We start from the raw sequence: 21276 nt of genomic DNA on the forward strand, positions 1-21276 counted from the left end.
GTGGGGGCTCTGCAGGGGGACAGTCTGTGTGTGGGGGGGCTCTCCAGGGGGACAGTCTCTGGGGGGGACCCTGCAGGGGGATGGCCTGTTGGGGGGGACCCTGAAGGGGGACGGCATGTGGGGGGGGACCCTGTAGGGGGTTGGCCTGTGGGGGGGACTCTGCAGGAGGACGGCATGTGGAGGGGGCTCTGCAGGGGGTTGGCCTGTGGGGGGGTCCCTGCAGGGGGACGGCCTATGGGGGTGCCTGCAGGGGGTTGGCCTGTGGGGGGGGCCTTGCAGGGGGACAGCATATGTGGGGGGGCCCTGCAGGGGGACGGCGTGTGTGTGGGGGTCCCTGCAGGGAAGCCATCAGGATGCAGCCCCTCCCTATAGTGTTGTCGGCTGCTCAGGGTGGGTGCCTGCATCCCGCTTACCTCCTGAGGCTGGCCCTGCGCAGGTGCCCGGCAGTCAGCCCAGCCCCCTCATGGCGTCCCTGCCCTCCCGCGTCCGTGCCCGCAGCCCTCAGCCCTGCCAGAGGCCAGCGGCAGCACGTGGGGCCTCGGGGCACCCTCACACCCCTTGTCCCTTCCCAACAGGACTCGCTTACTTTGTTGAGCACGGAGTGTTTTTAGTCCAAAGGATCGTCATGAGGGGCTCTCTCCAGTAAGGAGAACACGGGCCTTCGGATGTGCAGACACCCCCAGAGCAGGGGTGTGGGGGTCCCCTTGTGTCTGGTGGAGGCTGGTGGGGGGGGGGTCTGGGTCAGCAGGTGTCCAGGCCTGGGTGGGAGACAAACTGGGCTCAGTTCCCAGGCCTTTCGTCCTGACAGGCCGGGGGCGTGAGCATTCTGCACAGGGTGGGTCTGGCCTGGTCGCAGGTGAACAAGGGGATGTCCTTGAGTCTGTCCCATGTGGGGAATGGGTCTAAGTCACACGGGGAGGGGTTCTCTGCAGAGGGCATTTTCCAGAGCGCAGAAGGGGTGGGGAGGGGGCAGTTCTCAGCGTCACTGTTGCCCGGGGCCCAGCCTGAGCAGGTGTTCAGGACTGATAACGTTCTGTTTACGCGTCACTGAGTGCGTCACTTTGAGCATCATGTGTCACGGGTCTGGGGGGTGAAGCAGAGCCTCAGGACGGTCTGCTGGGGACAAGGGCCGGCCTTGCTCCTGCAGTGTTAACTGAGCTGTGCGCTCAGGCGGGGGGCAGAGGTCTGAGTGCTGGGCATTTTGAAAAAAGGGTGTGTGTGACAGGTGACCTTGACGACCAAGGGGCCAGTGAGTGGGAACCTCCCAGGCATGCAGCCCTGAGGTGCCGGCGCCCTCGACACGTGGTGCAGCGCGGGTCACCTACATAAGGCCACCTCCTCCATGCTGCCGCACTGGGCACCGAGGGCTCCAGAACTTCCGCTCGTGCCAGCAGACATGCCGCCTCTGCGGGTTGCCTGTCCGCCGGGCCAGCCGGGAGCGGGCAGCAGGCCCAGGTGGCTCTGTCTGCCACTCGGTCAGAGCCCCACCTGTGGGCCCGGCCGTGGCTGGGGGCGAGGGCAGGGACCCGGGTGGGCACCCCCACCTGAGATGCCGGGCCAGGAGGGCTCCTTGTGGCAGGAGCCCGCGGCCTGGGAGGAGTGGGGTGTGGCAGGGAAGGTGGGTAAGGCCCGCCGGCAGCCACGGCACGAGTGTGTTTGCAGCACGTAGGAAGACAGCCTTGGCCGCCACATCTTCAAGGCAGGTCTCCCCCGACGTCCAGGATGTGGGCCGCACTGGGGACTCTGCTCCATCCGGGCCTGTCCCAGGTTACTGGGGTCGGCGCTGTGCTAGCAACAGTACTGCGGCCACCGCTACCCCGCCAGACCCCGCGGGGGCCCCGGGCTCCGTTCCCTGCTCCACAGCGTCCCTCTTCGCCCTCTCCTTTGCCAAGGCCGTGTCCCTGTGGGCCAGGCAGGGCTGGGGTGGCCCTCAGTGGCCCCTGCCGGTGGGAAGAGACCCCATACGTGCACAGTGATCCCAGCTGTGCAGGCGGCCGCACCAGGTGACCTCCCTGTGTCACTGCCACGGTGCCGTCTAGGTGGGTGCTAACCTGCGTCAGGTGTTGCTGCTCCAGCATTTATCAGCCACACGCCCTCCGGAGAGTCCCCCCACCTGCTGGCGACTTGGTTTCCCTGTCTGACCTGTCTGCAGAGTGGGAGTACCGGAAGGCGTGCTCACACCCAATAAGGGAGACCAAGTTAGCTTAGAGAGGCCCCCAAGAGTCCAAGTCCAAGTACATCCAGGGCCAGGCTCATGTGAGAGAGGCCTCAGTGGCAAGGTCAGGGTTGGGTGTGGCTAGTCTGTGCCCAGCCTCTGACAGGGTTGGGGTGGGAACCGGGGAATCTGAGCGGCAGGCAGTCAGACTGAGGTCCCACTGGGCCTACAGCCTTTATCTTGTGACCTTGACATCTCCACGTTAGGATGGAGCCTAGGTTGCCCCAACCCCCAGCCAGTAGCCTCTCTCAGGGAAGGCTGTGGTGACCAAGACCCCAGAAATGGGCCCAGGCCCATTCACCCAGGCCACCCAGCACCCACCCACCTGCTGCAGTTCCCAGTGCCAAGACCCACAGACTCCACACTGGCTGCCACCCTCCTGGCCACAGGCCGCGTTCCCGCAGGGTGGCCGTCTGCCCGCACTGTGGTGAGACCTGTACCTGAGTTGTAGCTGAGAGCACATGTGGCTTTGAGATCATGCTAATTGCTTCACTTCCCAGAACACTCCTAAAAAGAAAGTGAATTTCCCTGTAATATTTTGCAGTGGGTGAAATGATCCCTGTGGAAATCGATCTAGATTCCGGAATGAGCAGTAGAGTGGGTGGGCCTGGGGCAGGGTTCTCACCCCCGCCCCCCCTCACTGGCCTGGAGGAGCCTTCCCTGCCTGGGGTTCAACCCTGACCTCACGCCAGGCACCCAAGGAGGAAGCTTTGGTTTTGCTCATGTGATAGGTGAGGAAGCCTGGCTCCGAGGTGAACGGTCTTGCCTGGGGCACCTGGCTGCCTGGTGGAGGAGTTGTTCCCTTCAGGACGGCATTCAGAAAAAGCGTGGCCTTGGAGCCAGTGGGCATGGGTGGCAGTCCCAGGCCCCACCTCTCTGAGAGACCCTGGAGGCCATGGACCCTCTTGAGTGCCCACAGCGTTTACTGTCAGATGAGTGTTGTGACCTGGTCTCGGGGTGCTGCCAGGTATGACAGTGATGATGTGTGACATGCCTCCAGCATGTGGCTCGTGAGTGGTGTGGCCGTGTCCTTCACAAGCATCATTGTTTCTTTCCTGGCAAATGGAGCTAAGACAGTTGGGGAGCATGGAGGATGCAAGGCATGGCTGAGTGGGGTACCCCACATCCTCCTCGTCCAGATTTCTACTCCTCATCTTGTTCACTAGCTTCATGAAGTCACTCAGTCTTTCCGCAGCAGTCGGACTGCCGTCCATCTGCCACCCATCTATCCATCCATCCACCACCCACCCATCCATCCACCACCCACCCATCCATCCATCCACCCATCCACCCATCCATCCATCCATCCATCCATCCATCCATCCATCTACCATCCATCCACCATCCCACCCACCATCTGTTCATTTGCCCATCCACTGTCCATCCACCTACCCACTCATCCACTGTCTATCCATGCATCCATCTATCTACCATCTGTTTGTCTATCTACCATCTGTTTGTCTATCTATCCATTACTCATCTGCCATCTCCTCATCCGTCTATGTATCCATCTAACCATCCATCCATCCATCCTGCTGCTTCAGGACTTATTGAGTAGCACCTGCGTGCTGGCTTGTGCCGGGTGGCGGCTGTGCAGAGGGAAAGGGACCATCCTTCTGTCAGGGAGCCCAAAGCAGGTCTGGGCAACAAGGCGTCTACAGCACTGATGGGCCTATAGGAGGTGCAGACTGTGCTCGACTACAGCCCTCCAAGAGCCAGCCGGGGTCCTCTGTCCCCGTGAGGGGCTTACAGCCCTGGGACTCTCAGAGACCGTGGGGTTTGGCCTTGGAGTCAGGAAACAGTATTGAGATCCCAGCCCTGTCTCTGACTTGGTACGGGGAGGGGGACCTTGGGCTTTCTTGGCTTTCACTCAGCGCCCTGATGTCCATGCGCTTGCTCACTGCACCTAACACCTGCCTTCTTGTTTCCACAGAGTGACTTGTTGGATGTAAATCAGATCATCAAAGATTTGGCTTCCATGGTGTCAGAGCAAGGAGATGCCATTGGTAGGTATCTGGGCCACCTGCCATATAGCCATTGCCCTCTCCCCTAGGTGTGGGCGGGGCTGCCTCCTGGGTGAATGGGACCCAGAGCAGTTCCAGGGGTCTGAGTATCTGCCGCCCTCCCTCCCTGTGTCCCCAGGCCTCCCCAGCCCCTCAGGAAGGCTGGGGTTGGGGATCCTCATGCAAGAGGGCAGCCCACCCATTCTGCTCATTGAAGAGCCCGGGCTTCCATGCTTCCCGCCCTGGGCCTTCCTCGCACCCCAGGACTCCCCAGGGCGAGGACCAACTGTCCTGGGTGTGGGAGGGGTCGAGGCTGTGGCAGGTGCCCCAGCAGAGAGTCCATTGGAGCCCAGGATCACCCTAGAGGGGCCGCTTCTTGGGAAATGGGCATGGTGGGGGCAGGGCTGTGCCAAGGGCAGGCTGGCATCCCTTCTGGTTCTGTTCCTTCCACATGAGGACCTCGGTCCCCCTCGGCCTGCTACTGCTTGTGTGCCTGGGCCCCCTAGTGCGCGGGGGAGGGACCGTGGCTCTCTGGCCCAGAGGCGTGGGGTACCCGGAGCCGCTGGCCAGCACAGTCAGCCCCCAGGCAGCCTCTGCACCCCCGTTCCAAGGTTCTGGGTCCAGTCCCCATGGCTGTGGCTGTGCTGCACCCCCAGGGTAGGGTGGGGCCGCCACCCAGCAGGCTTGCCCTTCCCTCCTTCCTGGAGGCTGGGCTGCAGGAAGGCTTTGCTCCAGCAGGCCCTCGAGGCACGCTCTCCACAGGCGCCTGCCTGGGGGCCCCTCCTCCTCACCCCTCCCGCCTGTCCACATCAGCACTGCCACCGCCTCTGTCTCTACCTCTGGCTCGCTGTCCTGGGTGCGCAGGGTGTGTCCACTGCAGACGGACACCCACACGTAACCCAGATGGTCACTTGGTCCCAGTGACGGGCTGATCAGGAGGGCCGTCTTCAGGTGGGGAAGGGGAGATGGATGGGCAAGAGCAGACCGGTGGCGACCGGGGCCAGGGCCTGGGGACCAGGGTAGCTGGGACTTCGGCATCCCACCGTGTGCCGGTGGAGGCGAGCCCACCGTGGTGGATGGTGGCCAGGGGCCCGCATGCACTTCTGTGGGGACAGTGGACGCCTGGGGCCGCGAGCCTGGGGGCACTCTGCTGCCCGGCCTGTCTGCCCCCTCAGCCTCGGGTGCCTTTCCAGGGTCCAGCAGCGGCAGGGCCGAGTGCCGGCAGAGCTGCAGCCCAGAGCCAGCTGTGGTGGCCCCCCGGTCAGGGCAGGGGCGTGCACCCCTGCGGCAAGGCCCTCACTCCCGCACCAAGACGCGGAAGCCCAACTTCAGCCCCCAGGAGACGGAGGTGCTGGTGCAGAGGGTGGCCCGCCACTACCCGCTGCTGTTCGGGGCGCTGCGGGCCACGCCATCCCGGAAGCACCGTGTGTGGAGCAAGATCCTGCAGGCAGTCAACGCCCTGGGCTACTGCCGGAGGGACCTGGGCGACCTCAAGCACAAGTGGCGGGACCTGCGTGGGGCCGTGCGCAAGAAGCTGACGGAGCACCCGCCGGCCCCCGGCCTCGTCCTCACCCCTGTCGAGCGCATGGTGGCCGAGACCTTCTCGGCCCCGGCCCCGCTAGGCGAGGGCCAGGCCACTGAGCCCCTGCCAAGTAAGTGTCCACCCCCCCACTGGGCCTCCCCGCCGTGACGCGCCAGGGAGGGCTGCGGGCCTGTGGGGACGACCGCCTCCCACGCGGAGCCTCTCTGCTTCCAGATGGGAAACTGAGCCTGGGTTCAGGGAGGGGCCGGCCCACCTGTGGAGCAAAGGAGCTGGGGCTGGAAGGCAGCTCATCCTGGCCCCAAGCCGGGACCCTTCTGGGGGTGTCCCCACCACGACAGCATAGCCAGGTGCCTCTGGAGGCGCAGGGGACAGAAGATGAGGGGCCACGCTCCACTTGCTGTCCCCTGGAGTGGAGCTGGGGAGACTGCCCCTGACCTCTGACCCCTTCCTGTGCGCTCATTGTGGGGACCCTTCTCCCTGGGGTCCCTCAGCCCCCAGAGCAGTCCAGGGTACACTGACCCCCTCTCTGAGCCCATGCGCCCGCCTAGAGAGCCACCCTTTGCTGGAAGTTTCTGTGCCTGATGAGGAAAGCACGGGGCGCCCAGCAGGGCCTTCCTGCCGCTCGCAGATGCCTCTGGCTCCAGAGCGCTGCCGGCCTGGACCCCCGTGCCGCCTCCGCTGTGCTCCCTCCTGCCGCTCCTCCTCCTCAAGACGCCTCACGTCCTGGTCAGTCTGCAAAAGGGGCTGCACCCCTCCTCACGGCCGAGATGGACCCTTTGCTTCCCGGGCGGCTGCTGCACGCACGTCGGGGATGAAGCCTGGGGCGGGACCAGCTCCTGCTTGAAGGCCCCGGAGTGGACAGTCAGGGCCACAGACGCCTGGTGACCGATCGGAGCTTCTGGGGACCCGTTGGGAGCTGCATGTGGACGTGCGGATGTGCCTGGGGGCCTTGGTCACGGCTGGGCCTGGGGCGGGGGGCACCCTACCTTCCTTACAGGCAGGGCCAGACCTGGTGTGGGGTGCAGGGTGTGCACACTGGAGGGGGTGCTGGCAGTGGGTGGCATTGTGCCCGGACCCACCCCCTGAGGCCCCAGCCCTGGAGCAGGGCAGGAACTCGGTGGCTCTGTTGCTCCTGAAGGTCCCCTGTGCCGGCTCAGAGAACGGGCTCATGGTGGGGCCCAGTCCAGCCCAGAAGACCCCGCCTGCCCTGCTGGCCCAGCTGCCCCTGTGGGGACAGCCACTGTCTGCTTTCTTAGTATGGTGGGCTCCTCCTGTGAGTGTCCCTCCTGGGACAGTGCTGATTGTCACCCAACGGGTGTGCGTGGGGGTGGCTACCAAGCCTGACGGCAGCGGGGGGTCGGGGCAGGCGGAGACTGCCACCAAAGGCCCCCTCCGTCTGGGTCAGCACTGGCCCCAGGGCTGGGATGGGCAGACCTGCAGGGGCCCATCCAGGCGCAGGGGTGAGGGTAGCCAGCTGACAGGCTGTGGGGCCTCCACAAGGTGCCTGTGGCCCGAGGTGCTGTAGGGAGCTCTCTGGCTGCACCTTGAGGTGCTTGCCCTGCTGTCTGTGAGTGTTTGGGGGAGCGGTGCTGACGGGGGCTCGGGCTGGGCCCTGGAGGCCCTGGAGCTCTCCAGAGCAGAGGCCCCGCAGGGCAGTTCCCTCGGGCAACTGGGGGCCTGGGGGAAGTGGAGGCCTCCTGCATGTCTGCCCTCCACTGGCCGGGGATCTTCAGGGTGAGGCAGAGACCGTGCATCGGGACCAGTGGGGTGCCGCCTGGCCGCCCCTGGGTCTCAGGACGGGGGAGCTGGCCGTGAGTGAGTGGCCAGAGGCAGAGCTGGGGTCTGGGAGGGCTTTGCTGGCTGAGTGCTGAGTGCACTTATTCCTGGTGTGAGCCGGGCTTCGCCTGTGGGGACCGCTCGCATCCCCGGTCAGTGTTACCGGCAGAGCTGGCTCACGGCGTCCCCAGGGCCTGTGCTCGGTGCAGACCGGCCCGGGGAGTGTCGGAGCCTGAGCGCAGGGTCCTGGGGCAGCACTGTGGTGGCCGGGCACGGGAAAGACCAGCTAAGGCGTAGCCTCCAGCGCCCGCACGGCCGTGACCCTGCTGTCCTGCGCGTGGTGGCCGCTGTTCTCGCCCCGTGTACCTGCCTCTTTCCTCAACAGGAGCGAGGTGGGGCCGCTGCCCACGGCCTGGGGGTGCAAGGTGGCTTGCTGACACAGGAGCCGGGCAGGGGCCTGAATGGACGCCGGGGGCCGGTGCTGCATTTGCGGGAGGAGCAGGGCTGACCCGGCGCAAGGAGGGATCAAGCTCTCCTTCTGGGGGGGCCCCGCATGGAGGGGCTGCACTTAAGCAGAGGGGCGGGAACCCCAGGGAAGACCTCTCCCCCCGAGCAATCCCCTGGGCAGAGGGCGCTGTGCCCGGCGGCCCTTTGCATTCACCTGGACCTTCTCTGCCCCTCCCCCCACCGCCTTGGGCCTCCCTCGTATCCCGGCTCAGGTGGCGCCCAGGGTACCCCAGGGGAGATGTACGATTTGAATTTACCTATTTCTGCCTCTGAAGTCCTAACCAAAGTCCGTGAGTTTGAAAGCCTGTGTCCTGCTCCTCGGAGAGGGAAGTCTGGGTGTTGGTAGCAGCGGTGAGGGCCGCCGGTCTGTGGGGAGAGCGCCTCCTGCCAGGCCACATGCTCGCTCTGCCTCCACTACCAGGATCCCTGGTGGTAGAGGAGGAACCGTGTCCTTCACCCTGAATCAAACCCAGTTCCCCCGGGGGTGAATGTCACGCCTCAACTCACCAGTCGCCCGGGCCGCCTGGCCGCGTGTTCCCAGTGCCTCTGGTTATGAATTCGGCACATGTTTCCGTGATGCTGCCTTTTCCCTGCCAGCATTGCTGAGTGGAATTTTCTGGTCTCCTGGGGCTGCTCCGGGCCTCGGGAGGGTGGCTTAGGTGTGCTGCTGGTGCGCCCTGTCGGGGCCGTGTCGACACCCCCCACCCCACCCGTGTCCAAGGCCCCACGCTGAAGTGCCCGGAGGCCGGGGGCCCGCGTGAGCCTCTGCCCAGCCCCCTGCATCTGTGTTAGTGGACCCGGACCCCGCAGTTCTCAGAAAGCTCTGGCCCCTTCTTAGAGGCAGGGTCTGTGGTCAGTGTTGAAGGACTGCCCGCGGGCGCAGAGAAGTAGCGGGGCCAGGCCTCTTTCCAGGCCGCCTCCGCCTTTCCTGCTTGGGCTGACCCTGCCCCCAGGGCACCTTCGGGTGGCGCCCTGCAGCCTCTGCTTCTCTGGAGGCTGGACTCCTCGCCTGGCCTCTGGTGAAGCCAGCACGGGGCCCCGGTGACCACAGGGGGCAGGCCCCCTCCCAGCCCCTGGGCCTGGGCTCCCCGGGCTCCCCCTCAGCGTGCCCTCAGGGTCTCCACTCTGTAATTGCTTCTGTTGTCTTGATTTGCAGATAGTATTGAAGCCAGCCTTGAGGCTGCGTCCTCGCACACAGAGGCGGCCAGCGAGCTCCCGGCTGGAGCCAGCCGGCACCAAGTAAGTCAGCTCGAGGGGACGGCCCTGCTGGCTCGTGGCCCCCTCGGTCCCCTGTCTCCCTGGGAAGCCCAGGCCCAGCCCTGTTCGTGGGAGGGGCACGCCCACGGGGTCTTCTCTGCGTCAAGGCGGACTGGTGTCCGGGAGGGGAGAGGCAGGACGGCGGGGTCTGCACCCAGGGCGCCGCGCACCACCGCCTGCTGTCTGCACCCCTGCCCCAGGGCACAGCGCACCACTACCCACTGTCTGCACCCCTGCAAAGGCAGGTGGCCAGGGCCTTTGCCCAGCTGGCCCTGTGGAAGCTGGAGGGCAGGGGATTGGTCGAGAGTGTGAGCAGGGCCTGCCCAGGAGGTTCACTGCTGTGGGCACTTCCCAGGAGCACGCTGGCCAAGGTGCCCGACGGAAAGCTCTGTGGACTCTTTCCCATAAGGGCAAGGTGTGTCTGGCAGTGTCTGCCACCTTCCTAGAGGGCACCGGCCGTGGAGAGGGCTCCTCTGACCCTCCCGCTCCGGCACCTGCAGTCTAGGTGCCTGTATGTCTGCTCTGCCTTTGGCCTGAGCTGGAGGCTGGGAGGGAGCCTCCCTTCTTGGGGCCATCGGAACTTGGCTTGGGACTGGCTGGCTAGCTCAGAGGGAGTGAGAGCAAAGATCAGGCCTTTCTTTGCTGGAGATGGGGCTTGGACAGCCTCGGGGACCGGCCACTGGGCCTGCACGCTGACACGCGGCCACCCCGTGAGCACCTGATCAGGCCAGGCGGGCGTGGGCCTCCGTCTGGCTGGGGGTAGGGGAGGGCTGGGGAGCCGCCCTCCACTCGTCGCTCAGTCGCTCAGCCGTCTGTCTCGGGCATCCTGAGGGAGGGGCGGGGAGGGGTGGATGGTCCAGTCTGGTGAGAGGAGGACCCTGGGCTGCAGGGGCTCGAGCTCCAACCTGAAGGCCAAGTAGGATTGTCTTGGTAGAAATGACACTGTGCTCAGAGGCCAAAGGAGGAGCTGCCCACAAGCTCGGGACGCCACACACAGGCTGGAGCACAACCCCTGTGCGGGGCCATGGCGGGCAGGGGTGGAGCCGAGGGCTCCTGGGAGAGGCGGCCAGATGATACTCTCGTTCCCTGGGGTCTCAGGGAAGTCTCCGTCAACGGCCGTCAGACTTGAAGTCAGGGCGCCTAAGAGTTGGCCGCGCGTGAGAGCTGGTGACTGCAGCGCCAGGAGAAGAAACGGGCTGTGCCAAGGGCTCGTCTGCAAGGCAGGAGCAGAGGCGAGTCGGCCCCGAGTCGGTGCTCACTGCCCGGCCCACCGCCCCTGCCAGTTTGGACACTGAGGACAGCCAGGCCCTCGACTGGGACCTCTCCACCCGGCTGGGTCCTCAGGACCTCCCGGAGTAGAAGGTCCAGGCTGCAAATGAAGCAAAACAGACTTGGCCAGGAGCTCGGGACCTCGTGGTGGGAATGACTCCAAGCAGCAGCTCCTGCCGAGGCTTCCTGGGGCGACAGCAAGCCAGCCCACCGGCTTCCCCCCTGAACGCCCTGCACCATCTGATCAGAAGGACCTGCCGAAGCCAGGACCACGGAAGGAAGGTGTGACGAGAGGAGGAGGAGCTGCAGGAGGAGGTGGAGGTGGCCTGGTGGCTGCCTGTGTCTGTGGACCCTCATCAGGCTCAGACTCCCTACCCCTGCCCATGTTGCTCACCGGACCCTTTCCTCTGGGGTGATGCTGCCACCACCCCATTGCCATGGCCACGCAGGAGCCCCTGGGCTCTAGGGGAGGTGAGTGGGGCTCGGACTGAGGAGATGCAGCCCAAGGCTGCTGCCACGTAGGAATGTCTGTCCACTCACCTCCACTGGACAGATGGATGGGAGCGTCCACCAAGACAGGGCATGGCACAGCCCCATGTTTCAGGTCCAGGGTTTCCCAGGGGCGCTGGCCAGTGTAACATCCACATCCAGACGAGGGAGGATTAGTCATCCCCACAGCCAGGCCCTTCACATGCAGATTGAGGATTAAAGGTCCAGAGAAAAGTGTTTCCCAAAGCCACATAGGTATCAGGAGGAAAAGCTGGTTTTGGAGCCCAGGCTGTAGGATCTCGTGTCCAGGGCTTCCGTGCTGTGCTGGGGAAGCCTTGCTTCAAGTCCACCCTCCCACCCTCCTGGGACAGCCACTTGCTGGAGGAGTGCACCCACAGGTTGGGTGGGTGCCTGGATGGATGGGTGGATGATGGAGGGTGGATGGATGGATAGGGGAATAGCCATAGGTAAATGGATAAGTGGATGGATGGATGGATGGATGGATGGATGGATGGATGGATGGAGGCATGGGTAAATGGATGGGTGGATGGAAGATAGATTGGTGATGGGTGGATAAACAGAGGCATAGATTGATGGATGGACAGAGGGATAGGTAAGTGAATGCGTGGGTGGAGGATGAATATGGATGGATGGACAGAGGCGTGGATGGATAGATGGGTAGAAGGAGGATGGATGGATGATGGATGGATGGGTGCACAGAGCTGTGGGTAGATGGATGAGTGAATGGATGATGGATGGGTGAATGAAGGAAGATTGATGGATGGATGGTTGGACAGAGGTGAGGGTAAATGGATAGGTGGATGGAGGATGAATGATGATGGGTAGACGGAGGGGTGGGTAAATTGATGGGTCAATAGAAGATGGAGGGATGGATGATGGATGAACGTGTAGACAGGCATGGGTAGATGGATGAGTAGCTGGAGGATGGATGGATGGGTGGTGGATGGATGGGTAAACAGAGGTGTGGGGAAATGGGTGGGTGGATGGAAGGTGAACGGAAGGATGGATGGACGGAGACATGGGTAAATGGATGGCTAGCTGGTTAGGTGGACAGGGGCATGCACAGATGGATGGGGGATGGGGGATGGATGGTTGGATGGAGTGGAAAAGCATGGGTAGATGGATGAGTGGATGGATGCATGAACGCATGGACAGAGGTGTGGGTAAATGGATGGGTGGATGGATGGATGGTTAGATGGATGGATGAGTGGACAGGCATGGGTAGGTGGATGAGTAGAAGGGTGGGTGGATGGGTGAACAGAGGTGTGGGTAAATGGATGGATGGATGGACGATGGATGGATGAGTATAAGGAAAGAAGATGAAGGAAGGAGATGGACGATGGATAAAAAAATTGATGGGCAGATAGATCGGTGGGTGGTAAGCGTAGATGAACAGCTGGACGACTAGATGGTAGAGGGCAGCCAGCTGGGTGGAGTGTAGACAAATGGCAGCATGGGGGCTGAGCACCGAGGCTTTGCCAGGCTGAGGTTTGGACTTAAGTGTTACTAGAGGAAGTCTCGTCCTCTGAGTCCCAGTTTCCTCATATGGGTGCTGCTGCCTCCCACAGAGGGGCATCGGGAGACCAAAGGGGCTCCATGTGCAGAGCACCCCCCACCTGTCACCTCCCCGTCCCTCTGAGGTATTGCCCCAGTCATAGCTGTTGGAGGCTGACATTTCCTGTCTCCCCCCACCAGCGGACGAGGAAGATGAGGCCCCCAGCTGCCTGTGGCTACACTTGCGGACACTGGATGGGCCAAGCCTGCCCGAACCTGACCCCCTGGACCTACGAGGAGCTGTCCCTGCACCTGCCTCCTCACCCTCCCCACCGACCTCCCCGGCCTCCCTAGCCGCGGCGCCCCCTGCAGCTGCAATCCCAGGGGCCCTTGGACCCTCCCCACCCTCCCCACCCTCCACCGCGCCACCCCCACCCCCTGGGCGGCCCGCAGCAGAGGTGTCCGAGTTTGAGCAGCGGCTGCTGGACTCCCATCGGCGACAGGGCGCCCTGCTGTCCCACTGGTTGCAGCAGCAGAGCGTGCTGATGGCCCAGCAGAACCTGCTGCTGCAGCGCCTGGCCGAGCAGAGCCAGCGGCTGGCCGACGGCGTCGAGGCCCTCAACCGGACCCTCGGGAAACTGGTGGAGGCCTGCGCCGCCCGGGGAGCCTCACCCACAGTCCTGGATGGCACCCCTGCTGGCGGGGTGGCCTCTGGGCCCAGCAAAGGCACCCAGGGCAGCCCGCAGGGCTCCCACCCGGGCCTGGAGGACTTCTCAGGGATGATCCTGAAGGTGGAGGAGGAGGTCTAGGGTCTGGCCCACAGAGAGCTGCACGCAGAGCAGGGACCCCAGCCCTCCTGAGAGGCAGGCCGGGGGACAGCAGGGCAGAGTTGGGGCTTCGGTGGAGCCAGCGAGGACACAGGACACACTCGCGCAGGGAGAGGCTCCGGAGCCAGTCGGCGGGTCCTGGACAGGAGTTTACTCAGGGACCTTGTGGCTGGAAGGGGCCAAGGGGCGCTGGCAGAGCCCGGCCTCACTCCCAGCCCGCGCTCTCACCGGCTTGCCGAGCGCCTTGGAGGACGGAGCCAGCACCCCCTGCCGCCACAGGGGCTATAGCGGGCCCAGTGTCCCAGGCCTGGAGGGCTGGTTCAGCGGGGTGTCAGGCAGGCCCCCAGGGTGTGACCTGGAGGGCCCGCCGGAAGCCCCTCCCCCTGGATGCGTGGACTCGGTGGGCTGGGCTCCTGCGCTTTTCTTGGTTCTGCCCAAGGCACCCACGTCTTGCAGCCGGCAGTCACCTCCGCCCAGCGTTAGACCAGGTCTGTGGACACTTCTGGGCATATGTGCCACCTAGTACTGTACGGGGCGGGATCCCATTTTGTACCTACTGATTTTTCTTGCAAAAAGAATTATTTTTCCTACATAAGCATAAAATAACAACGAGAAAGGCTATCCAGTAACGATGCTTGCAAACCAACAAGATGGAGCCCAGTCCTGTTCTCTGAGATGGGCTGTGCCCATGTGTTCAGCCCCATAGGGAGCCCTGAGCGCTTGCTGGGTTTTCAGATCTGCCCCTGGGGGGGGGTCCCTCGGGGAGCTGGTGCCAATCTCTGGCCCTCTCAGACCGGGCTCGGGCTGCAGCCACACAGCAGGGAGGCTGTTGGGGGCTAGGAGGGGAGGGCAGGGGTCCCCTGACCCCAGGGCCTCACTGGTCCTGGGCCTCGAGTCCTCTGCCCGCCTCCCCTTTACTCCATCTGACCCTTGTGGATAAAAGCCTTCAAGCAGAAGCCTGCAGTGCTGGCACGGGCTGGACAGTGGGCTGGTTCCAGGGGACGCCCCGGCACGGAGGAGGGCCGCGGCCCGTGTCACTGGCACGTCGGGCCGGACGCTCTTCTGGTTTTCCATTTTCACCGTGAGCCGGCAGCGTGTCGGTGACTTTGTCTGCAGAACGACGAAGCTCTTTATTGATCTGTCCAGCGGCTCCCTGTGGCCCGGCCTGGCCGCCCTCGCCGCCGCCCCTCCCTCTGGGCGCAGGTGGTGCCCTTGGCCCTCTGCAGCCTTGCTCAGATGCCTGCCCTGGGCCGCCCTCCGTCTGCTCTGCAAACCGCATCAGTCTCCATATGGCCTCTGAGCCTCCGTGAATCCTCCCTGTGGGTGGAAGGGACGGGCCGCCCTTGGCCAGTGACACATGCCTGTTTGACATTCACCTCCCTGCTGTCCCTGAGCCCTGCTGCCCCATGCCCCTTGCTCGAGCTACCTCCAGTCTAGACTGAGGCCTGAGCCTGGTCACACTCTGGGCCCCCACCCTGGTCACGCTCTGGGCCCTGACCCTGGTCACCCTGAACCCTGACCCCAATCATTTCCATAACATCTATTAGAGCCCCCTTGGGGCTTGGCCCTGTACTAAGTGCCAGAGACGTGCAAGGGACCAGGGCCGACCAGAGGCCTCTCCTGGAGCTCACGCTCTGCTGCAGGAAACAGCACTAAGCAGGTACATACATATCGGGGTAAATGTTTTCTGTGTACAAGTTAAAGCTAGATCTGGTTGTATTTGGCAGAAGACCCCAAGTGGCATGTTTTAGAGAGAACTGGCGTTATGAGTTTTAAGAGAGGCCTGTGGTTGGTGATCCAGCACAGCAGGGTGGCTCTGGGGTCCTCAGGGACCCAGTGGCCTGCAGCTCCCTGCTCCATGGCGGTGCTCGCGGTGCAGGGTGACTGCAGGCCTCCCACCATTGCGTCACGCTCCACGTAGCAGGAGGAAGGGAAGGGAGAGGATGGCACAGCCGCTCCGTCCCGCGGGCTGGCAGCGAATCAGGTGCTCATACTGAGTTGCACTGGAGGCTGGGAAGTATCTTTATGGCTTTAGCCCAAAGCGGAGGTTCTGTTACTGAAGGCAGGGAGACGAACAGGCGACTGGCAGCCCCACGGGGGGCGGAGGACCTGGCGGCCCTGAAGACGGGGTGGGCATGCTGTTGAAGGCACGTGGGCAGACATCAGGCCGGGGAGCGGGGGAAGGGGGGTCCGGCAGGGAATCCGGGGTGAGGTTGGGGAGGAGCGACCCCACCCTGCTGGGGCCCGAGAGGTGGTGCACTCAGGTCCTGAGCCCCCCCACCCACCGTGCGCCCTCTGGCCTCTGCGCTGGAGCCTGTGCTGCGGACACGGAGGGGAAGGGCCGGGGAGGCGCGAGGAGGCGGGGCAACGACGTGGGGAGAGCAGGGGCCCTGGCCGCCCGGAGTGCGGGTCCTGCATGCTGTCCCCGCACCCGGGGCCCTGGGGGAGCCTGAGGAGCCTCGAGGAGGGAAGCCATGGCCGGTTGGCGTCAGCGCCCGGGAAGGGAAGTCTGGGAGAGCCTGCAAAGGAGTCGGGGAGACGCCAGCCTCCCAGATGGGACTGTGGCCGGGGTCAGCCCCGGAGCTTCACTGCTGGGATGCTCCCCCCAGGCGGTGTGCATCCTGAACCCCAGCGAGCGGATGGGTGGTGAGGCTGGCTTGGCGTCCCGGACCAGGGTCCTGTGGGCCCAGCGGGGGCGGAGGGGTGCTCTGGAGCAAGTGGGTGAACAGCCTCTCCCGGCACCGGGGCGCTGGGGCCAGGGGGGCTGAGGAAGGAAGGGCGGGGCTCTGAGGGCCCTGCACGGGAGGATGGACGCAGGGCAGCCGAGAGAAGGAAGAGCAGTCCTGGGAGGAGGAGGGCCCGGGGGGCTGCCAGGGGCGAGTCCAAGGAGACCCGATGGGGTAGAGAAGAAACGATCCCGATTTGGGGCATCCAGGTGGCCGTGGCTGTGACAGGAGACATTTCTGTCTGTGGCTTGACCACAGGGCCTTCCGCTGTGTGTTCCAGAAGGCCGGAGCGGCTGCGGGTCGCCCCACACCCCTGTACAGACGGGAAGCCCGAGAGGCTGGGTGCACCGGGGGTGCAGGGGTGCTGCCCAGGGACAGGCCTGCACTGGCTTCAGGACGCCAGGCCGGGGCCGTCCCTCGCGGCGCTGCCGTAGGAGGTGAGTGAGCCTCTCCCCGCAGACAGCGAGACCCGGCCCCGGCCTGGAGCCGCTGGGGACACGCGGGCACATCTGCTCTTGGAGGAAGAGCATAGCCCGCCGGACGGCTCTCCTGCTGTAGAGCAGTCAGTTCCACGTGGGAAACCACAATTTAAAACGCCCGGCTGCTGAGCACGGAGCCTACTCAAGATTCCCTCTCTCCCTCGCCCTCTGCCCCTCCCCTGCTCCAGCGTGCTCTCTCGCTGTCTCTCCCTCAAGAAAAAAAAAAAAAAAAAGGTTCGCTGCCACATGACAAAGAGCAAACAGTGACGGTCCTGCCCACTGGTGTAGGAAACAAGTGGGGGCTGATCAGAGACCCCAGGTCTGCCGCGGCCCTTCACGGAAGGCTGCACACAGACCGAGAGGCCCACGGGAGCCCACGGTGGGAGGTCACCCCGAGAGTGACGGGGACACCGAGCCGAAAGCTGAGGACGCGGCAGAAATTGCAGGAATAACAACACTTCCCGTGAGGAGCTGAGCTGTGTCCCCAGAGCCACAGCTGAGTCCCTCCCCAAGCCGCAGGGTGACTGTGCTAGGAGGTGGGGCTTGCGGAGGTGACTGGGGTCATGGGGGACACCGGGGGCCCTGGTCCAGGCTGACGGGTGTCCTCACAGGAAGGGGAGAGCAGGACGCAGATTCGCACGGGGGGAGGGGGGTGACCACGTGAGGACACGGGGAGGGGACGCCATCCTCACGCCAGGGAGAGCCTCAGGAGGACCCGCCCTGCCCGCACCTGGGTCTCGGACCCGCAGCCGCCGTGGCCGGAAGGGCCCATATCCGTGGTCTCAGGTGCCGGCCTGTGGCGTCGGTTGTGGCACCGAGCCGACCACACGGGTCCCAGAGAGGCGTCAGCTGCTGGAGTGAATGAGGCATGTAACATGGACAGTTCTGAAGAAATTTTAAAAGAAGATGAAATCACAAAAATGAACAATAATAGATTATCAGAAGCGACCAAGTGTGTCTGGAAAAAGATCGAGTGTAACTTTTAAGGCATGAAGAAGCTCACAGACGGCCATGTGTCTGGGTGTCTGGTTGCAGAGGAAGTGACAAACGTCAGATGGAGGGAAGCCCAAAGACCCGACGGCGTTGGGGGGCGGGGGGCCGCCGGAGATGGACCAGCACGTCCCGGAGGAGAGCCCGGCTCGGGCGAGGCAGGGTGCCAGGGGCCGGGGGGACGCGCGAGGCAGGAGTGGGGGAGGGGCAGCAGACCCGCGGGGAGAAGCATGGACGCCGGGTCCACAGGGAGGGGTCTCATCTGCAGCGGAAATCTGCTCGCTGCCTGTTTCCCATCAACATCGGCAACGAGGGCAACTGCAATCGGGAGGGGGGGTCGACAGCCTTGAGCAAACCGTCAACGTAGAATCGTGTTTCCAACAAAACCGTCCGTCCTTCAGGAGCAAAGACAAAATGCAGACGTTTCCATCACGTGGGCACTTGGAGGGCTCACTACCAAGAGGCTTTCCCCAGAGGAGTTTCTGAAGGATGGACCGCGGGACGGAGGAAACGAAGCTGGAAGGTCTGTAATGCAGGTAAATACGTAGGCGGGTCCAACAGATGGGCGTGTGAAATCCTAGTTATTCTGTAATAAAGTAATAATTGCAACTGTAGCGTCTGATTCGTGGCGTTACGTTTTTAGAAAGCACAGGCCAACAGTCGGACAAAGATGGGAAGGTTGTTAATCTCATCTCCTGTTACTTGCAGGGAAGTTAAATATTGGTTAATCTTAGCTTCTGTTAATAGTTATACATGGTAAAAACTCAGGGGTTCCTTCATCAAAATTAAAAACAGCCTCTGCAAAAAACCGTGTTCAGACAAGCTACCCACGGAGAGAAAATATTTGCAAATCACACCCTTGACAAAGGACTTGTATCCTGTGTATATAAAGAGTTCTCTGAACTCAACAATAAGAAAATGGGCAAAAGATTTGAGCAGAGATTTACCAAAGAAGATTTACAGAGGGCACGTGAGCGTCACTAGCTGCTAGAGAAATGCAAATTGGAACCGTCAGGAGCTCCTGCCGCGAGGCTGCCCGAGTGCGGGGAGCCCAGGCTGTCTGTGCGTCACTGGCTGGATGGCCACCCTGAGAGCCAGCTTGGAAGTTCCTTAAGAAGTTAAATATACTGCCCAACAGTTGCGCTCCTGGGCATTTATCCCAGAGAAGTGGACTCACGTTCACACAGATGCTCAGCGCATCTGTGTGTGTAAGAGTCCCAGACCGGACACAGCCAGGATGTCCTTCCGTGGTAAATGCAAGCCGCCGTGTGTCCACGCCGTGCGGGGCTGCTCAGCGGTGAAGGAGGAGGGGCAGCTGGCGGGCTCCGAGCCCACCGGCCAGTCCTGGGGGTCATGCGCTGCACAAGTCTGTGTACAGAACAATCTCGAAGCCGCCGCCCTGTGGCGATGGGTAGAGGGAGGGGAGCCGCGGTGGCCGGGTGCGGCTGCGGGGGGGCACCCGAGGGAGCCCGAGCGCCTCGGGGCAGAGGTGCGTGGGTCACCACGGTGCCGGCCCTGGCCGGTGCGCGTGGCAGGACCACACAGGCTGGACACACGCAGGACGAGCTAGTAAAAGTGCAAGATTTGAGTCAAGGGTCACCTCTGAGAGAGGAGCGTTAGCGTATCTAACTTCCAAACCAGTAAGAATGGAGTAAGAACACAAGCAAACAAAGCTTCCCTTTGAACAGAAAAGGCAAAGAGGAAACAAAAATAATATGGAAGGGAAAAAAATACAGCAGCAGGGAAGTGAGCAGTCCTGTCCGGGAAAGTTTCTGCAGCTGGGTTCACAGAGCCCATGGGGCGTCCAGGACCGGCCGACGGAGGAGAAGGGTCTCTGCCATTTACCGGAGAACAAGGTCAAGGCGGAGACGTCGTGGCTCCCAGAGAAACAGTGCGGGGGTCAGAGTGGACAGCAGGACACACACGTGCTCGGAAATACAGGAAATGAGTAAATGAATCAAATGTGATGAAGAGAATTAACCTCTAACAGTCTCCACCCATCAGGGAAATGGAGACCCCACACCTGGATACACCTAATAAAATAGCTCAAAGTGAGGTGAATCACGGCCTTCCCTCCCCAGAGGGAGCCCCGAGTCCTGTCCCAGCCGCGGGCGGGGCTCCCGCTCAGGAACGGCGCCCCGACCACACATCGCATGGAAAGGGGCGACAGACTGCCGAGTCAGTGCTGCGGAGAACACGGTGGTGTTCAGAAAATGCAGTTAGAGAAATGCAGTCTTTTGATGTGAGCAATTAAAAAATCCTTGGTAACGTTTGGAAATTTAAGAAGGGTTCCAAATAACGCCTGTCGAGGAAGAAATCGTCACGGGGTGTGTGAGAAAGACAGAATCGGATGACAATGACGTGCGGCCTGTCCTCATCTGTGGGACGCTTCAGAGGAGATTGCTGGCCTGAGATGCTTCTACCGCAGACCAGGAGAGGCTGAAAATTACTGTATGAAGACATCAAAGAGATTGAGTAAAAGTAACAGAAGCACAGAGAAAACCCAGAGAGTTCCAAGGGAGGACAGAGTAGAGACAGGTGCATCCAGGGAGTCTTACTAGAGTCTCCACGAGGCCCCGAGCGGGTGGTTTGGGAAGACCGTGCACATGGACAAGCCACCGATAAGGCCGACGCAGGAGGGAAGAGCAGAAATCCCCACATGAGGACTCTATGAACGACTTTAGGCCTCTGTCGCTGGAAACTTAGGAATCAAACGGGGCGCGGACCCGCCACGGACCAGGCAGGGGGCCCCCGCAGCCGCCTCGAGCACTCAGCCCACGCGGCCTCTCAGGTGTGCTCCCCCTGACCTTCAGCGAAGAGGTCTGACCTCTACAGACTTTTCTAGAGAGTGGAAAGAGGGGAATTCCCAAATCCATGATACAGGGTCAGAGATGGCGGCACGGCAAAGGACACTGTGTCCGTGACCAGCCTTCCCAGAGCTTGGGGTGCAGCGGGACACACACCTTTGTGTGCACGCACACGCACCCGCGACACACGCGTGCGTGCACTCTCACACCTGGGGCACGTGTGCACATGCAGAGCCAGCCCCAAGTGGCAGCAGAAAGCGGCGAGTGCCTGTCCAGGGCAGGCACTGGACCAGCGTGGACCCCCCTTCCTCCCCGCCCTCCCCCCTTCATCCCCTGCGGCCGACGCCCCCTGCTGACTTGTCCCTCCCAAGTGTGGCACAGGCCTCTGGCTGCGTCCCTGCCTGGCACCTGGGACAGGCTCAGCGTGCAGCGGGTGCTCAGGAAAAGCACATGGTGCAGAAGCTCGCGGGGGTGGGGCCTCGCAGCCCCCCCCCCCACCCCGCCCCGGGAGGCAAGGTGGGAGCCTGGACCATTGGGCAGTGAGACGAGGAGACACATGGAGGTCCTGTGGGCTCCGGCCTGGAGTCTGGGGGGGAGGGGGTGGGGGGGCAAAGGAACTTGAGCTTCTCAGCTCATCCTCGTCCAGCAGAAGGCAAGGCTAGCTGGGGACCCTGAACCTGGCCCCTGCAGGGGGGCGGGGGGGCGGGGGACAAGGGCGGGGGAGAGCTGAGGGCCCAGCTGACTCCCGCTGGCTCAGCTGCTCCTTAATGTTTTCCCCCTCCCTTCTCCCTTCTCCCCTTCCCCTTCTCCCCTCCTCCCTCTCCCTTCTCCCCTCCTCCCTCTCCCTTCTCCCCTCCTCCCTCTCCCTTCTCC

General features: G+C 63.0%; 1 protein-coding gene across 7 annotated transcripts in view; it reads left to right on the top strand.

The window, feature by feature from the left end:
* Positions 1 to 14015, top strand: part of TSNARE1 (t-SNARE domain containing 1) — a 95854-nt gene extending 81839 nt beyond the window's left edge. For 2 of the 7 annotated variants that reach the window (XM_039232956.1, XM_039232957.1), the window contains exons 11-13: positions 4149 to 4221; positions 5412 to 5870; positions 12776 to 14015. In XM_039232956.1, the coding sequence (XP_039088887.1) occupies positions 4149 to 4221; positions 5412 to 5870; positions 12776 to 13383 (1140 nt within the window). In that variant the 3' untranslated portion in view covers positions 13384 to 14015. Of the gene's footprint in view, positions 1 to 4148; positions 4222 to 5411; positions 5871 to 9200; positions 9284 to 10404; positions 11013 to 12775 lie in introns of those variants that run through there. The other 5 variants (XM_039232961.1, XM_039232962.1, XM_039232959.1 and 2 more) reach the window with 4 other exon arrangements.
* The last annotated feature ends 7261 nt before the right edge of the window (positions 14016 to 21276 follow it).

The sequence above is a fragment of the Hyaena hyaena genome, unplaced genomic scaffold (assembly GCF_003009895.1).
Source record: "Hyaena hyaena isolate Hyena2069 unplaced genomic scaffold, ASM300989v1 scaffold_69, whole genome shotgun sequence".
Classification (NCBI taxonomy): Eukaryota; Metazoa; Chordata; class Mammalia; order Carnivora; family Hyaenidae; genus Hyaena; species Hyaena hyaena.